Source organism: Lampris incognitus, chromosome 16, assembly GCF_029633865.1.
Source record: "Lampris incognitus isolate fLamInc1 chromosome 16, fLamInc1.hap2, whole genome shotgun sequence".
Taxonomy (NCBI): domain Eukaryota; kingdom Metazoa; phylum Chordata; class Actinopteri; order Lampriformes; family Lampridae; genus Lampris; species Lampris incognitus.
In genome coordinates, this window is record NC_079226.1 from 2,410,440 (window position 1) to 2,428,916 (window position 18,477).

At 43.9% G+C, this 18,477-nt stretch overlaps 1 protein-coding gene across 2 annotated transcripts; it reads right to left on the bottom strand.

The window, feature by feature from the left end:
• Window positions 1–3,567: 3,567 nt before the first annotated feature.
• Window positions 3,568–14,570, bottom strand: sptssa (serine palmitoyltransferase, small subunit A). Of its 2 annotated transcripts, XR_008811726.1 has the most exons (6): window positions 14,079–14,570; window positions 10,542–10,777; window positions 8,574–8,670; window positions 8,036–8,141; window positions 5,441–5,547; window positions 3,568–3,820 (listed from the first exon to the last, which is right to left on the bottom strand). XR_008811726.1 is itself a non-coding variant. In XM_056295917.1 (2 exons), exons 1-2 carry the CDS (start codon window positions 14,179–14,181, stop codon window positions 10,674–10,676), a joined length of 207 nt encoding a protein of 68 aa, XP_056151892.1. In that variant the 5' UTR covers window positions 14,182–14,569; the 3' UTR covers window positions 9,692–10,673. The 2 variants fall into 2 exon arrangements, 1 of the variants encoding a protein (XP_056151892.1); XM_056295917.1 differs by lacking the exons at window positions 3,568–3,820; window positions 5,441–5,547; window positions 8,036–8,141; window positions 8,574–8,670 and having other exon boundaries at window positions 9,692–10,777; window positions 14,079–14,569.
• Window positions 14,571–18,477: the final 3,907 nt, after the last annotated feature.

An 18,477-nucleotide genomic window follows, 5' to 3' on the forward strand; every position in this document is an offset into this window, starting at 1 on the left:
TGCTTTTTTTTTTGCAAATGTCAGATGAGCACCAATGTTTCGTAGTCGGCAGTGGTTTGTGCCTTGCAACTCTCCCATGAATTCCATTTTTGCCCAGTGTCTTTCTTGTTGTGAAATCATGAACCTTAGCTGAGGCTAAAAAGGCCTGCAGTTATTTAGATGTTGTCCTGTTTTTGTTTTGGTTTTTTTGTGACTTCTGGATGAGTCGTTGCTGCACCCTTGAAGGAATTTTGATAGGCTGATCCCTCCTGAGAAGATTCACCACTGTTCCCAGTTTTCTCGATTCGGAGACAATGGCTCTCACTGTCATTCGCTGGAGTCCCAGAGCCTTAGAAATGGCTATGTAACCCTTTCCAGGCTGATTTATCTTAACAGCTTTTTTCCTCATCTCTTCCCGGATTTCTTTTGATGGCGGCATAGTGTGCTGCTTGTTGAGACCTTGTGTAGACTACTTCACATTGATGGTAAGGTTTTATATGAGTCATGTTTAGATTCAACTGGGCTGGCAGTAATCAAGCATGGCTGTGTCTGCTCTAATTGAATCCAATGATCAATTAAATTTTGTTCATTGGTTGATTGAATAACTAAGGGGGCAATTACTTTTTCACATCCATCCATAACGTCTTTCATTGAATAAATCAAATTATCATTTAAAAACTGAATTTTGTGTTTACTCAGGTTCCCTTCCTCTTATATTACATTTTGTATGACGATCTGAAACCACTAAGTGTGACAAAATGTAAAAACAGAAGAAATCAGCAAGGGGGCAAATACTATTTCATGGCACCGTATATATTGTGATGTTGTGTCACTACTGTATGTACTGTGATATTGTGTATGTACTATACGTAGTACTGTGTTGGTTGTTTTCTGTCAGGACTGGTGGGCAAAGTGAATTCCAATGAGCGCCACCTGGAGGAGATCAACAGAGGCAGTATAAGTAAATACATTAAATCCAATCTGCTAAGATAAGTAATGATAATTAGTTATCATTTTATCACTTCTCTATCATGCATCATCATTCTATTTTTACAGGACCATTTGTTCCATATTTTTCAGGGTTCTGTATCTGATGTTTGACCTGCTGTGTATTGGTTGTGTGTGATATTGTGAGAGGTTTGTCTTGCGGTTGGTAAACTTTCTGAATATTTTCATTATTTCAGTTCGAGCAGCTGATCTGGTTGCATTAACAGACAGGCTGACAGTGGGTGAGAGTGAGAGAACAGGTAAAACCGGTGTCTTCTCCTCCATCTTTCTGTGGGTTTCTGGTTGGATCAATGAAATATATCTCAGACACTTCTCTTCAGCCCTGAACAGTAGGCTGAGCACCGGGGAGGCCAATGTAGAAGCGCTAAAGACAGGACACGCTGGTAAAAAGCTTCACTTCCTCATGTTTAAACACTGGGCTACTTCAGGCTTCAGCTGGTCTCTTAAAGATTACTGCAGACTGGCAGATTTCCTTCAAAATACATGATGTTTGATAGAAGATTTCATGTTGGGCTTGTTGTTTAAGTGTATTTGTAAGTTTCTCTGGTCAGACTAATGGACGTTATGATAAACCCACTGAGTGGCATCACAGCAGGTGGACACTCCTGACATGTAAAATACCAGGCAGGATGTTAACGTGTTCTTCTGCTGTTTTATACTGCAGCTCAGGCCACCCAGCTGGCTGATTTGAGCTCCAGAGTCACAGCTGCTGAAACATGGAATACCGGTAAGCAAGGCAGTGACACTGCCGGGGTTAAAGCCTCCATTCCCATATTAAACATACATCCAATCATGTTGCTCTAGAGCTCTGTGGAAATCCATCCTATGTCTGTCCTGCGTCTATACAGTCCAGTGGTTCTCAATCAGGTCCTCGGGTACCACCATTACCGGTGGTTTTCTATTCTAGCGGGTAGTTCCATTACATTCACCTGTTGTTCCAGTTAATCCACCTCCAATCGGGGAGCTTTTACACCTGGAAAAATAGAACTGGGTGATTCTCAATCAGGTGCCTGAGGACCAACGTTCCACGCTGTGGTTGTATGTTGTACAGTTGGCTGTTGAATTCCGCGTTAATAATTAGCTCTTTTAAAATGTTAGCTAACACTTCCCAGGGTCCTCATTCAGGTATATTGCAGTATATTCACAGGAAACTCTACTTTAAAGGTATTCTGTGTATGCACCACTACTCTAATACTATGTAGGTGGTTGCTTATAAACTCTATACTACTTAGCAAAGTGTTGGCAGAGTTTTCCTGCAGTTCTCACACAGTACTTTGTTACGAGTTAGTGTAACACTCTTAATGAACTGCTTTTCTTCTGTGTCTCAGCCTTGGAGGCCAGACTCAGTGTCTCTGACAGCCAGTGGGAGGCGCTGAAGAGAGACACTACAGGTTGGTACAGCAAATGATGTCACAGGAAAGGATGTTGCTGACAGGAAACACCATCATTAAGGGCGTCCGGGTAGCATGGCGGTCTAGTCTATTGCCTACCACTGCAGGATCGCTGGGTCGAATCCCCGTGTTATCTCCGGCTTGGTCGGGCGTCCCTTCAGACATAATTGGCCATGTCTGCAGGTGAGAAGTTGGATGTGGGTATTTATCCTGGTCGCTGCACTAGCGCCTCCTCTGGTCGGTCGGGGCACCCCCCCCCCAGATCGGCAGAGAGGGGGTGGAGCAGCGACCGGGACGGCTCAAAAAGAGCGGGGTAATTGGCCAGATACAACGGGGGAGAAAAAGGGGGAAAGTTGAAGAAAAAAAAGAAACACCGTCATTAATTTCCTCTGATATCTTGCAAAGAAAAATTGCAACGGTTAACAGATCCGGTCTTCCTTGGAATACAGATGCAGTCTTCCTTGGAATACAGATGTAAGGTTGAGAGATGAGATCGCAGCTAATTTGGGTTGTTTGTCTGATGTGCAGCACAAGTCCAAAGATGAAAAAGAAGGAAGAAAAAAAATCAGATTTGAGATATAAAAAAGTTGCCCTCAAGTGCAGTTAATAAAAACCCTTGTCAAGTCATTTACTTTGACAGTGTCTGGAAATGTAATTGTCTCCATTTATCCAACATCAAAGTCACCTTCCAATATTCAGACATGACCAGACATTACATATGCATGAGTATAACATCTTACGTCATCATAAGCTGCTGCTGTCTAGATATATATATATATATATACACACACACACACATACATATATACACACACACATATATATACATATACACACACATATATATATACATACACATATGTATATACTACATATATATATGTGTGTATATGTCTTCTGTCCTTGCAGCCCAGTTAGACGAACTGTTGGCGTTGGCAGAAGGAGCGACAGCTAACAGAAACCAGACTGAAGGTACTGAGGTCCAACACAGTGTTTCTCAAACCTCTCCTGGAGGACCGACCACTTGTCCTGCATGTTCTAGATCTCTCCCTGCTCCAACACAGCTGATTCAAATGATCAACTCGTTATGAGCTCCTGAAGCTGCCTAATAACAAAACGGATCATTTAAATCAGCGGTGTTGGAGCAGGGAGAGATCTAGAACATGCAGGACAAGTGGTCGGTCCTCCAGGAGAGGTTTGAGAAAAACTGATCTAACACATTAACGCACAGACCCCCACCTGGGAAGAGGAACACATGGCTCCAGTGTGTGTGTGTGTGTTCTGTATGGTAGTGACAGGAGTCTTCAGTTAGCATCTTGGTTTTATTGATCTGAGCGCCAGTCGAGTTACATCACTTCCTGTAGGTTGGTAAAGTGAACCTTCCTCCTACATTCCCAGGATTGCACAGCAGACTGACCGCCAGTGAGATGCAGCTGGAGGAGCTGAAAATGGAGAACACTGGTGAGTTAAAGCCACATTTGACTTTTTAGCTGCAGCAGCAGTAAACCTGTCAGCTAACACTGAACTCTGCGGTGGATTTATTCCAGTTGACTAACCCTTTGTTTCAGATCAATGAAATACTGATCCCGCTGCACACACACCCCTTCAAGTTCACATACGCTTGTCATGCCAACGTTTGTTTGATGTCATATGGTGTCATATGATGCAATGTCAACCTCATGCTCCTCATGGTTTTAGCGCACAAAGCCCTTCTGTCTGCTCTGGGAGGAAGGATGAGAGCCAGCGAGACCAAGACTGCAGGTACCATGAAGGCACTACCAAACCCTAACCCATACTGAACACTTCAGCCTAACACACCCCCTTCTTCTTCAGCTGTACAGACATTTTTACACACTACAGACAACGTTTGTTGGGGATTGAAAACAGGAATTTGAAACTTTTTCAGGTTTAGAAAGCAGCATAAAAGACCGTGACACTCAGATGACTGCCTTTCAGCGACACAACTCAGGTGATCTCTCTCTTCTACTGAGCCTGGTGTACAAAGACTGATGCAACCGTTCTGATAACAGTCACTACTGACAGCCCACCAAGAAGTTGTTGCTAGTGTTTTCTTCTGGTTTTTAGTCTTCTGTATAGCCGCTACTTCAGAGAAAACGTGTCAGAATATTAATGTTTGTAAGTGTTGTATAGAGGACAAAAGATTCTTTAGGACATCCTTTACTGGGATGATGGGGACGCTGGTTCTGTACACAGGTAACCATAATCCCAGTAAAACACCTTTCTGGATGATGTTGCTGTAATCTAAACTTCAAGTCCCAAGAAAAGACTGTTACCCAAGTTTCCGTCATGTGAATGAAAAACCCTTTTAGCATCGAGAAAGATCTTCGTCTGTAGGCGGGTTTCCATTGCAGTTTTGCGCAAAATAGAAGCGATTTTTTTTTTAAGTTGACAAAACACAATTGTGAATCGTCTGTGTTTCCATTGACTGATGTTTTGTGATTAAAGCTGTGTTTTCTCCTCCCACGATATGATATGGCGAAGGCTCTCCAACACCTGATAAGTGTTAACATGGCGATTTTGACTGCATGCCCTGCATTAACTGCGGTAGTGATGAATCGAAGGCCACGAGGATGTGTGATGCACACTGATGGAAAAAGGCAAACCCCTGATACCTGGCAGCAGGCACGAACCAGGGGCTTATGGGAGGTCATCGTCAGCAATGACTTTACAGGGCTCCTGTGGATCCAAAACGTCAGAATGACCCACTTAACAGTAATGAGCTATGCAGCAATAGGACCGCTGGTGGCTTCTGCCGCATCATGCCGAGGGAGCCGGTTCCAACCGAGAAGCACACAGCCATCACGCTACATCAACCGCTACCTTGACTTAAATGCGAAAAATGCTTCCATTTCAATTTTGTGAGATTCTGGACTGTTGAATCGTCTGAAAAACCTTTTCTGCGGTATTTTACTTTTTTAAAAATGCACGTGTTTCCGTTACTTGTTTTTTAGTTGGCGATTTCAAATTGTGCATTGAGCAGGTTAATGGAAACCCGCCTAGTGTGTCGGCCTGTCCTCCATTCCACACAAAGTCAATGTTACCTCTGTTCCTCAGTGTTGGAGAGAAGACTGAACGTGACCGAGGAGCTCATGGAGCAGTTGACGGCAGCAAACTCAGGTTTGGATTTTAGAGTTGACCTCTGACCTCCCTGTTGAGAGGAGGAAGGAAAATGTTCATATCTTTTCTATCAGATATTAAATCCCTGCTGATTTATGTCGAGATCAAACCTGCTGGACTTCCCTTGTTTATTGTGTTGTGTAGATTACATTATCTTAACATTTCTGGTAGATGCTCTTTATAGACAGCACTTCACTGAAGGACAGCTTTTCTTTTTTAAGCCCAGACTTCTTTAAAACATCGTCAGACATCATTCTGAATCATACAAAACAAACTTCACTGGTCATTTCAGAACTGAGAGAGTTGTAACACTTTACTGAATCTTTTCTCTGGACTCCAACACAGTCAAACGAGACAACCATTCAAGCCTTCATGAAGAAATCTATCACCTTTTTCTTGTGACCACTGCCGGGATCTCCTTTCAGGGGCTCACAAGTATTTACGTCGCTGACATGACTACTGATGTGTTGTTACTCAGCGACATGAATACTTATGAGCGCCTGAAACCAGATCCCGGCAGTGGTCACAAGAAAAAGGTGATAGATTGGGTGAAGCTGTTATTAGAACAGGACAATGCTATTGACAGAATGTTGTACCACAGATTATACCCAGGGGGCGCTACACCTAGTCTGTATGGTTTACCTAAAATACATAAACAGGATGTTCCATTACGGCCTGCTGTTAATATGAGTAACTCAGTGACCTATAACCTCTCTAAGTTTCTGGCATCTATTCTGAACCCGTAGGTAGGCAGTAATGAACACCACATTCAGAACACTGTGGATGTTGTGGATCAGGTGAGGGACGTCATCATGGAGAGGATGAAACAATGGTCTCTTATGATGTTACGTATCTCTTCACGTGTGTTCCTGCTGATGAAGCAGTGGAGGTAGTCTGTATGAAATTACAAAACGACCCCACCCTTAGCAATAGGACCACCCTTAACACTGACCAAGTGTGTCTGCTCCTGAAGCTGTGTCTTCAGTCCACGTACTTCACATACAGGGGGCAGTACTATAGGCAGAGGCATGGGGGCGCTATGGGTTCCCCAGTCTCACCTGTAGTGGCCAGCTTGTACATGGAGGAAGTGGAAAAGAGGCTCTGATGTCCTATCCAGGGACACCACCTAGCCACTGGTTCAGATTTGTGGACGACACCGGGGTTAAAATTAAATCTCAGGATGTAGCACATTTCACCACCACATGAACTCTGTGGACACCACATCAAGTTCACCAGGGAGGATGTGGAACATGACAGGGTAGTCTTCTTACACTGTGAAACTGCAGTTGGTGATGGGGGACATTTGATTGCTGATGTTTACCGTAAACCAACACATACTGATCAGTACTTAAGGTTTGACTCTCATCATCCACTGGAGCACAAACTAGGAGTCATCAGGACGCTGGACCACCGAGCTGACAGCGTCCCCACCGACACAGCGACCGGGGAAGAGGAGAAGTCCCACATTAAACAGACCCTGGTTAAGTGTGGTTATCCTAACTGGGTGTTTGTCAAAGCAGGAAGACGCCCGAACAGTGCACCAGCCGATCGAAGAGAGGAGGAGGACCACAGCTGGCTAAGAGTAAACCAGTGGTGATTCTGTATGTGGTGGGAGTGTCGGAACAGTTGAAATGCGTATTTTCAAAACACCACGTCTCAGCTGCTTTCAAACCCCAAAACACACTGCACCAGAAGTTGGTCCACCCCAAGGATCAGGTCCCCCAGCACAAACAGCAATATAGTGTAGCTGTTAAGATCCAGGAGGACTGCAGTGACTTGTACATCGGGGAAACTAAACAGATGCTGGCACAACACAGGAGAGCTAACACGTCAGACCAGGACTCCACAGTCTGCACCATCTACAGACCAGTGGCCACGCTTTCAGGGATGAGGATGTGCACATCCTTGATAGGGAGGAACGCCGTGATTGCAGCTATTCCCCAATCCTCTGTGAATAGTACACATGGCCACTGTAACTCTAGTTAATGGTCACGCCCATATGTGCATATGAAACTGATGGTTGGTTTGGGTCGTTATGCCACTGTATTGTTTACAAGGGTGGGACACCTGCAGTCAGTTGAGACTGAAGAGGTCACTTATGCCCCTTTTCCACTACATGGTACCAGCTCAACTCCACTCCACTCCACTCAGTGTCATTTTCCATTACCGTAACAGTACCCCTCAGTGTAGCTGGTCTGCATTGATTTTGGTACCTGCTCCAGTTTTTTGGGAACCTCGACAAAGGTGGTACCAGAAACGTGGTAACAGTTACCAAACTGCCGGTACTTTCCAGTAATGGAAAATGAAAAAGTCGAGTCAAATTGTGTCCAGATGAACTGATTCAACTTTATGTGACCTGGATTATTGAGGATGCATAAAGATATTTTATAGTCAGTTTATCCATAATATTAATTTAAAGAAGACTAGAACAAACAAACCAGTTGAGTTAAAGTGCAGGCTGGTTATCGTAGTTAAATATAATGGACTTAGAAACTCCTCTGTTTTGTGTTCAGACTCACCAAACGTCGCCTTCTCAGCCGGTCTGACCGATTCAGGAGCAGTCGGACCGTTCGATGATGAGACCACGCTGGTGTTCTCTAAAACCTTCACAAACATCGGCCAGGCCTACAACCAGAAGACAGGTTACACCACAAACCTGCTGTTCACAACACTGACACCACCACTGTACAGAAGTACCGGCACATACTGTGACTAGTCTAGACTGACTTCAACTAAGCTATTGAATTTCATCTTACTTTCAGTTTTTACCTGTCTAACTTTATTTATTCTTAAATATCCAGCTGACAGGTCTAACAGTAAAAAGGGAACGTTTTCTAAGATTTTGGTTTTGTGTCAGCAGGCGTCTTCACAGCTCCGGTCAGAGGCGTCTACTACTTCAGGTTCACAGCTGCCGACTACCTCAAAGGTTACATGGGACTCTATTTGTATAAAAACAGCCAGAAAATCCTCTTTAACTTGGACCTCAATGACCACGGAGGGTACACCAGCTCCTCTAACGGCCTCACGCTGGTTTTAGAAGCAGGTGACACGGTTTACCTGAGTCTGCCAGCCAGCTACCGAGTCTATGACGACTCCAGAAACTTCAGCATCTTCTCTGGATTCCTGCTGTTCCCGCTGAAGTCCTGAGGATGACCTACAAACACTAACCAATAAATAATCTGACAAAAACACATGGGTGGTTTTGTTTCTCTCTAGAGACTAAGAACGGCTATGATCAGTGCAGTTTACAGACAACTGTTGAAGTCACGACATTTCCCCTCTTATAAGAACCTGTGACCAAACTACTGTTGACCTTTTAACACTGGCACCTGGTGCAAAAACTAGAAACACACAAACTTTTTCTCCCCAATCGCATCCGGCCAATCACCCCACTCTTCTGAGCCGTCCCGGTCTCTGCTCCACCCCCTCTGCCGATCCAGGGAGGGCTGCAGACTACCACATGCCTCCTCCCATACATGTGGAGTCACCAGCCACTTCTTTTCACCTGACAGTGAGAAGTTTCACCAGGGGGACGTAGCACATGGGAGGATCACGCTATTCCCCCCCCTAGTTCCACCTCCCCCCTGAACAGGTGCCCCAACCGACCAGAGGAGGCACTAGTGCAGCAACCAGGACACATACCCACATCCGGCTTCCCACCCGCAGACAAGGCCAATTGTGTCTGAAGGGACAGCCGACCAAGCCGGAGGTAACACGGGGATTCGAACCGCCGATCCCCATGTTGGTAGGCAACGGAATAGACCGCTACGCTACCTGGACACCCTAGAAAAACAAATTTAAAAAAGTCAGCAGGCAGAAAAGTAGAATTTCTACTTAATTGTTGGATTTCTTTAACTAACACTGGATTTCCCTGATCACGCATTTGTTCTACAGCTTCTTACAGAGGAACCATGACACCTACATGGTCAGCGTACTGACCGTGTAGACCGAGTCAGTACACTAGTTCTCATCAGTCCTCTCTCAGCAGTCCAGCAGTGTGAATGTACTCCAGTAGCTTAGCTCTTCCTGGAACTAAACTCTTCTGGATGGAGATCTGAGGTGTTTCTCCTGGACTCTGCTAATTCTTTGTTACTATGAAGTTGCTAGACCTGTTCTGTTAGAGACCCAACCCCCCCCCCCTTATAATTAAACTGAAAAATAACGTGCAGTTCAGCGAAACATCCCTTTAATGATTTTGCAGAAGATACCAGGACTTGACATAAGATGTGCTTTCAGAAATTCAGCAATCCTCTGAGACAAATTTAACTTAACACATCCATCTATAAAACATTACAAATATGTATACAAGATTATATACACACAGGTGAGAAAAATAGACAAATCTAAAGGAAAGTAATCACAAACATTTACAAGAGTTATCATTAGTAGAATGTAAAAAGTAATTTCATAAAAATGGAAACATTTAAGACATCTGGCCAAAAGCATAAAAAAGCCCCATTTTGCTGCCAGAGAGGACCTCAGCAGCAGCTGAATGCTGGCGTGACTGAACGGAGGGAGGCTGAGAGTCCACACGGACCTAGATTCTACCAGCCATTAACCAGACAACAAACCACCACTCCGGTCTCATTCTGCTCTGAAGGTCATACTAACACGGCAAGGTGGAGAAAGTTTGGGGGGCTACTGACAAGTTGAGAAAACAGTCGGTCTCCTGCGTTGAGAACTCAACAAGGGTTTTAAATGTCTGGAATAAAACGACAGCCCAGTCACTCACAACCACACGAGGGCAAATCACTGCATTCGTATCGGAAATGGTTTCTAAGCAGTTAGACAGAATATAAGGTGCACTTGACTGCGACGATTGCCATCGGCATGGGGCTAAAAAAATCACACCAGGCCTAAAACCACTGCACCCTCAAAGCTGTCAATCATTTGAAGACCTTTTGCCCATGTTCCAGTTCAAAAAAATGAAGCCCGTCAGTCTGTTCAATTCACAAGCCCAGTGCAGCCAAGGCGGGTGGAGCTTTAAGCTTTATCAGATTGGTGTTGTGAGGGGAAAACTCCCACCTTTAGCTGGCTGGAATCCATGTTGCCAAACAGCCCACAGCCAGGAAATGACAGACAGACAAGTAGACGAATGGCCAGAGACGGAGAAGCTCTGGTCAGAGCAGGGACCGGACGGGGGGGACAGGTGGAGGGTCACTGGACCACCTCAAAGTAGTGCAGTATGGCCATGATGTGCTGAGGCATGAAGACATAGCCAGTATACACCGCCATGCCCGCTACAGAGACCAGCAGGGAGTCTGGAAAGTTGGGTTAAGGAAAGGCTTTGAACAAACATCCACCATGCACTCCTTCCTTTACAGTGGTGCAGCTGGTTACAAAACACCGTACACTTTACAGATGTATGGGACACCTTTACCTTGTCGGGGGTAACTATGACACGTTGGATAGGAACAGTTTACAGTGGATGTGTGTTTTACATTGCACACTGAATTGCCTCACTAAAAACCTGTCCATTAAGCTCAGGTAAACAAATGTTAAAATGAATAAGAAAAATGTGAACAGTGAAGTGAGCAGAGAAAAACTCATTTTAACTGTAAATGGCACCTGGGATGACTACGAAGAAGAAGAAAGAACGCCACTATATTTTTGTCATTGTAGTTCCAGTGAAGGTGTTCCCTGCATGTAACCATCCTATTGTGTAGGAGCAGTGGGCAGCTGCAGCACCCGGGACCAACTCCAGTTCTTCTTTCCATTGCCTTGCTCAGGGGCATGGGCAGGAGTATTAACCCTAACAGCATGTCTTTTTGATGGTGGGAGGAAACTGGAGCACCCGGAGAAAACCCACGCAGACACAGGGGGAACATGCAAACTCCACACACAAAGGACCTGGGACGGTCTGGGGTTTGAACCCAGGACCTTCTTGCTGTGAGGAACAGTGCTGACCACTGGACCACTGTGCTGCCTGTGAGCAAAAAGTCTTTTTCATCTGATCCATGGTAGGCTTGGGCAATTGGGCTTACATATTGGCAGTTGCAGTTGGGCCATATGCTCATTCTTGTTGCTCTGATTTCCGACAAGTCTTTCACACAACAGGGCTGCAGTGTCTGTATTGACTAAATGACAACTAAGCAGTCTAGTGGTTGCTGTCTGATTGGCTGGTGCTGAAAAGCAACGTCAATTTATGAATCTATCTGAGAACTAGACCAAAAACTGTATGTGCAGTTGTGCACCCTATTCATTTACGAGCAGTTGTGTTATCCCACCTGTTTGTTCATGTGGAGGCTGCAAGTGGAGGGTCTCTCTTCTGACCCCAGATGTTCAGCCTCTACAGATTATTGCTTAGCAAAGACCTCAAGGTGATTATTTAGTTTAATTGACTAAGAGTAGATGACATGTTCCAATAAAATTAAATTTTCCTATTAATGCTCATGCAAACTGGTATTGTTAGAATCTTTTTCTGGCACTACTCGTTTGCAAAGATGGCAAATTACTTCATCAGGTCTTTTGGCTTTCTGGTCCATCATCATCAGTTCCGTAACCTTTTTTGAGGTTGTAGGAGCACAGCTGATGCCTCAACAGGTTGTGTTTCAATAGGGGGAGTACCTGGTGGGTCCTATCTCGTGTTTCAGTAGGGGGAGTACCTGGTGGTCCCCATCCCCTCTCCAGGTATGGATGGCCGCTGGTTCACAGAGGAACTCATCCGCCCTTTGACAGGTTTTTTTTTAGTCCTGCTGGGTGTCCACACACCCTCCTCACAACAACCCAAGGGTTGAAATAAGGGTGCCGGTTTAGTCGCCGACGACCCGACGGTTGCAGTTTAACGTCGTACCCAGGACAGGATGGTTGTGTCCGGTTTAAAAACAACATAATCCCAAATAGGGGGTTCTGTGTTCTTTTTCGCAACGAGCTCTTCCATGATTGCATTCGGTAAAAATGGCCAACACGCACGAGGGATATATCGGCAACTGCCAATTATTAGGCTGACGATGGCCCGCAGCAACACGGCGACATGTCGCCCAACACAGATTCAGAGCCTTAACGGAACATGTGTGGGACCCACAGGAATGCTGGACATATTAGGCACTGGACACTGGACCGCCTCCTTTCGCATGTAGTCTTTTTACTGAAACGCTGGGTTACATGTCCCTACAGTTCTGAAGTGGTATGCACACTTACAACAGAAAAATAGTGGAATACAAAAACATTTCAAAGAACATGACACTGATAACGTGAGGATGCATGTTCTTTTCACCCTTTCGCCGAGACGTGTTTAAACAGTACAACTCTAATGGGCCACGCTGACAACATGACGGGCTGCACACACTTTGACACACTTTTCTTTCTCTTTCTGGCAATACAGGGACACAACCACATCAGCTAACGTGGCTGTACTCCCGGCTGTGTCCCTCTACTCTCTTTTTGGACACACCCTCCTGCGCCTTCCCCAAAGGACCCATAAGCTGCCCAAAGCGCCTGTGTGAGCTTTACTCACTGTAACCATGATTCAACTAAACATTACAGATATTATTGCAAACAGTGGCGGCTGGTGCTAACATTTTTTTTTAGTGTCCACTGTGTGAACACTAGAAACGTGTCCACTGTGGACACTAAAGCAGCTGTCAGGTGTGCTGCGCCAAGGTAAATTGCGCCCCTCCCAAAATTGTTAGCACCAGCTGCCACTGTAAATGAAGCATATGAATATTAATGAGGTTATGAACAAAAATAAAAATACTACATAGGAATGGGGGCGGTCCAGTGTCCATTTTCTATGTCCAACATTACTGTGGGTCCCACACATGGCTGGATCCATCTGAAGACTCACCAGAGGAGGAAACACAATCTAACTGTGACACACCAGCTGCTGGAAAACCACACAGCATCCCCACTGGCTCCGCCCCGCGTCCCCACTGGCTCCGCCCCGCGGCGTCACACGGTACACACGTCACTACTGACGGTGCCCGGTACAACACGTCACTACCGACGGTGCCCGCCGGCCTCCACCTCAAAACCACGTCTGTCCTTGTGTTTACGTCCCGACTGGCTCCGCCCCGCGTCGTCACACGGTGCAACACGTCACTACCGACGGTGCCCGCCGGCCTCCACCCCAAAACCACGTCTGTCCTTGTGTGTTTAGGCAGCGAGCCGGTCGTGAGTTCTGGTGGGTACAACAGGATTACTGGACCGTCGGTAATACTTCAAGCTGCTACCTGAGAAACGGCCGAGCCGTCAATCTCCAGGTCGCCGCAGTTTAACGGTTACCGTCTAACAGCCGTCATCCCGCCTGACAAGCCCCGTTTCAACACCCGGACTTTTTAAAATACCCAAGTGAGGTTGAAATGATACCCAGGTGAGGTTTAAATGATACCCAGGTGAGGTTTAAACGATAACCTGGTGAGGTTTAAATGATACCCAAGTGAGGTTGAAATGAAACCCAGATGAAGTTTAAATGATACCCAGATGAAGTTTAAATGATACCCTGGTGAGGTTTAAATGACCGGACTCGGTTCCTTTCTCCGACAGTCAGATTAGCGCTACGGTTAGCATGCTAGCTCACTCGGCGGGCCTGAGGCGCAGCGAGCGTCCTCCCGGAAAGGATACTGAACACGGTTCTCTCCCAGGGCTCCAGCATGTACAGCGCCGTGACGAGGAGGTACTGGTAGTAAAACCAGGACAACTGCTTCCAACAATCTCCCAAAGCCATGTCTGCCCAACTCCGCCGAGCCGCTGCGCTGCGCTTCGCTTCCGCAGGAAGTCCCCGGCCACCACTTCCTGATGACGAGTCAAGCAGCCACTCACAGCGCTGCACGGGCGAGCAAGGCGGGCCGGGGACTTCCTTTTTCCTGTTGGCGTCTTCACACTTCAGAGTAAAAGTCACAACAGTTTTTATAGTGATTTTCTCAGCGCAGGCTTGGAGGGTAACCGGCGTCCTGCGAGCGTCTTAACGCTTAATGGAGACGTGCGTGCTGAACTGTCCAGATGACACACCCGACAGTCCTGAAAGGTTATGTAAACTCTCAACACAGCACCCCACACTCGCTGTAGAGCACAGCCTGCTTTAATGACGAGGCAGCCAAAAACCCCGACGCACAACTGGTAACCCAAAGCACAAATAACTCGACCAAATCAAAAACAAGCAGAGTTCCAGAGGAGAAGAAGGAAAACTATTGTAGAAATCAGTGGAAAACTACGACCCGGACAGGTCTTCACTTCCAAACACAAATATTCCTCATCATGTCTTGCTTTACAATACACTCAAGTCTACTGACACGCATGTGCCAGCAAAGCTGCGAGGAGCGTTGCATCATGGGAAATGCAAGACACGTTCTAGATTATAAATCGTTGTACACCCTGTATGGTTCATTTATTTTACCATCTCTGATCTGGTGTGTGGAGGTATGGGGCAACACCTACAACACCAACCCACAACCATTATGTATGCTACACGACCCACAACCATTATGTATGCTACACAACCCACAACCATCATGTATGCTACACATCCCACAACCATTATGTATGCTACACAACCCACAACCATTATGTATGCTACACGACCCACAACCATTATGTATGCTACACAACCCACAACAATCATGTATGCTACACAACCCACAACCATTATGTATGCTACACAAACCACAACCATTATGGATGCTACACAACCCACAACAATCATGTATGCTACACAACCCACAACCATTATGTATGCTACACAACCCAAAACCATTATGTATGCTACACAACCCACAACCATCATGTATGCTACACATCCCACAACCATTATGTATGCTACACAACCCACAACCATTATGTATGCTACACGACCCACAACCATTATGTATGCTACACAACCCACAACAATCATGTATGCTACACAACCCACAACCATTATGTATGCTACACAAACCACAACCATTATGGATGCTACACAACCCACAATCATTATGTATGCTACACAACCCACAACCATTATGTATGCTACACAACCCACAACCATTATGTATGCTACACGACCCACAACCATTATGGATGCTACACGACCCACAACCATTATGGATGCTACACAACCCACAATCATTAAGTATACTTCACATATAGGATATGGTGAACACACCAACAAGCTGTTTTTAAAGTCACGTGCCTTGAAGTTCAGGGATTCAGCAGAGTTTAACACAGTACAAATAATGTTCAAAGCAAGAAACTCTCTACTACTTACTACCCAGTATTATACAAAAACACTCTACTACTTACTACCCAGTATTATACAAGAAACACTCTACTACTTACTACCCAGTATTATACAAGAAACACTCTACTACTTACTACCCAGTATTATACAAGAAACACTCTACTACTTACTACCCAGTATTATACAAAAACACTCTACTTACTACCCAGTATTATACAAAAACACTCTACATACTACCCAGTATTATACAAGAAACACTCTACTTACTACCCAGTATTATACAAAAACACTCTACATACTACCCAGTAATACACGAGAAACACTCTACTACTTACTACCCAGTATTATACAAAAACACTCTACTTACTACCCAGTATTATACAAAAACACTCTACTTACTACCCAGTATTATACAAAAACACTCTACTTACTACCCAGTATTATACAAAAACACTCTACTTACTACCCAGTAATACACAAGAAACACTCTACTTACTACGAGTAATACACAAGAAACACTCTACTACTTACTACCCAGTATTATACAAAAACACTCTACTTACTACCCAGTATTATACAAAAACACTCTACTTACTACCCAGTATTATACAAAAACACTCTACTTACTACCCAGTATTATACAAAAACACTCTACTTACTACCCAGTCATACACAAGAAACACTCTACTTACTACCCAGTATTATACAAAAACACTACTACTTACTACCCAGTATTATACAAAAACACTCTACTTACTACCCAGTATTATACAAAAACACTCTACTTACTACCCAGTATTATACAAAAACACTCTACTTACTACCCAGTATTATACAAAAACACTCTACTTACTACCCAGTAATACACAAAAACACTCTACTTACTACCCAGTAATACACAAGAAACACTCTACTTACTACCGAGTAATACACAAGAAACACTCTACTACTTACTACCCAGTATTATACAAAAACACTCTACTTACTACCCAGTAATACACAAGAAACACTCTTACTACCCAGTATTATACAAAACACTCTACTTACTACCCAGTATTATACAAAAACACTCTACTTACTACCCAGTAATACACAAGAAACACTCTACTTACTACCAGTAATACACAAGAAACACTCTACTTACTACCAGTAATACACAAGAAACACTCTACTTACTACCCAGTATTATACAAAAACACTCTACTTACTACCCAGTATTATACAAAAACACCCTACTTACTACCAGTAATACACAAGAAACACTCTACTTACTAATACGCAAGAAACACTCTAGTTACTACCCAGTAATACACAAGAAACACTCTACTTACTACCCAGTATTATACAAAAACACCCTACTTACTACCAGTAATACACAAGAAACACTCTACTTACTAATACGCAAGAAACACTCTAGTTACTACCCAGTAATACACAAGAAACACTCTACTACTTACTACCCAGTAATACACAAGAAACACTCTAGTTACTACCCAGTAATACACAAGAAACACTCTACTTGCTACCCAGTAATACACAAGAAACACTCTACTTACTACCCAGTATTATACAAAAACACTCTACTTACTACCCAGTAATACACAAGAAATACTCTACTACTTACTACCCAGTAATACACAAGAAACACTCTACTTACTACCCAGTAATACACAAGAAACACTCTACTTACTACCCAGTAATACACAAGAAACACTCTACTACTTACTACCAAGTAATACACAAGAAACACTCTTACTACCAGTAATACACAAGAAACACTCTACTTACTACCAGTAATACACAAGAAACACTCTACTTACTACCTTGTAATACACAAGAAACACTCTACTTACTACCCAGTATTATACAAAAACACTCTACTTACTACCAGTAATACACAAGAAACACTCTACTTACTACCAGTAATACACAAGAAACACTCTACTTACTACCAGTAATACACAAGAAACACTCTACTTACTACCCAGTAATACACAAGAAACACTCTACTACTTACTACCCAGTAATACACAAGAAACACTCTACCTACTACCAGTAATACACAAAAACACTCTACATACTACCCAGTAATACACGAGAAACACTCTACTACTTACTACCCAGTATTATACAAAAACACTCTACTTACTACCCAGTATTATACAAAAACACTCTACTTACTACCCAGTAATACACAAGAAACACTCTACTACTTACTACCCAGTAATACACAAGAAAAACTCTTACTACTACCCAGTAATACACAAGAAACACTCTACTACTTACTACCCAGTAATATACAAGAAACACTCTCCTTACTACCCAGTAATACACAAGAAACACTCTACTTACTACCGAGTAATACACAAGAAACACTCTACTACTTACTACCCAGTATTATACAAAAACACTCTACTTACTACCCAGTAATACGCAAGAAACACTCTAGTTACTACCCAGTAATACACAAGAAACACTCTACTTACTACCCAGTAATACACAAGAAAAACTCTTACTACTACCCAGTAATACACAAGAAACAGTCTAGTTACTACCCAGTAATACACAAGAAACACTCTACTTACTACCAGTAATACACAAGAAACACTCTACTTACTACCAGTAATACACAAGAAACACTCTACTTACTACCAGTAATACACAAGAAACACTCTACTTACTACCCAGTATTATACAAAACACTCTACCTACTACTCAGTAATACACAAGAAACACTCTACTTACTACCAGTAATACACAAGAAACACTCTACATACTACCCAGTATTATACAAAACACTCTACTTAC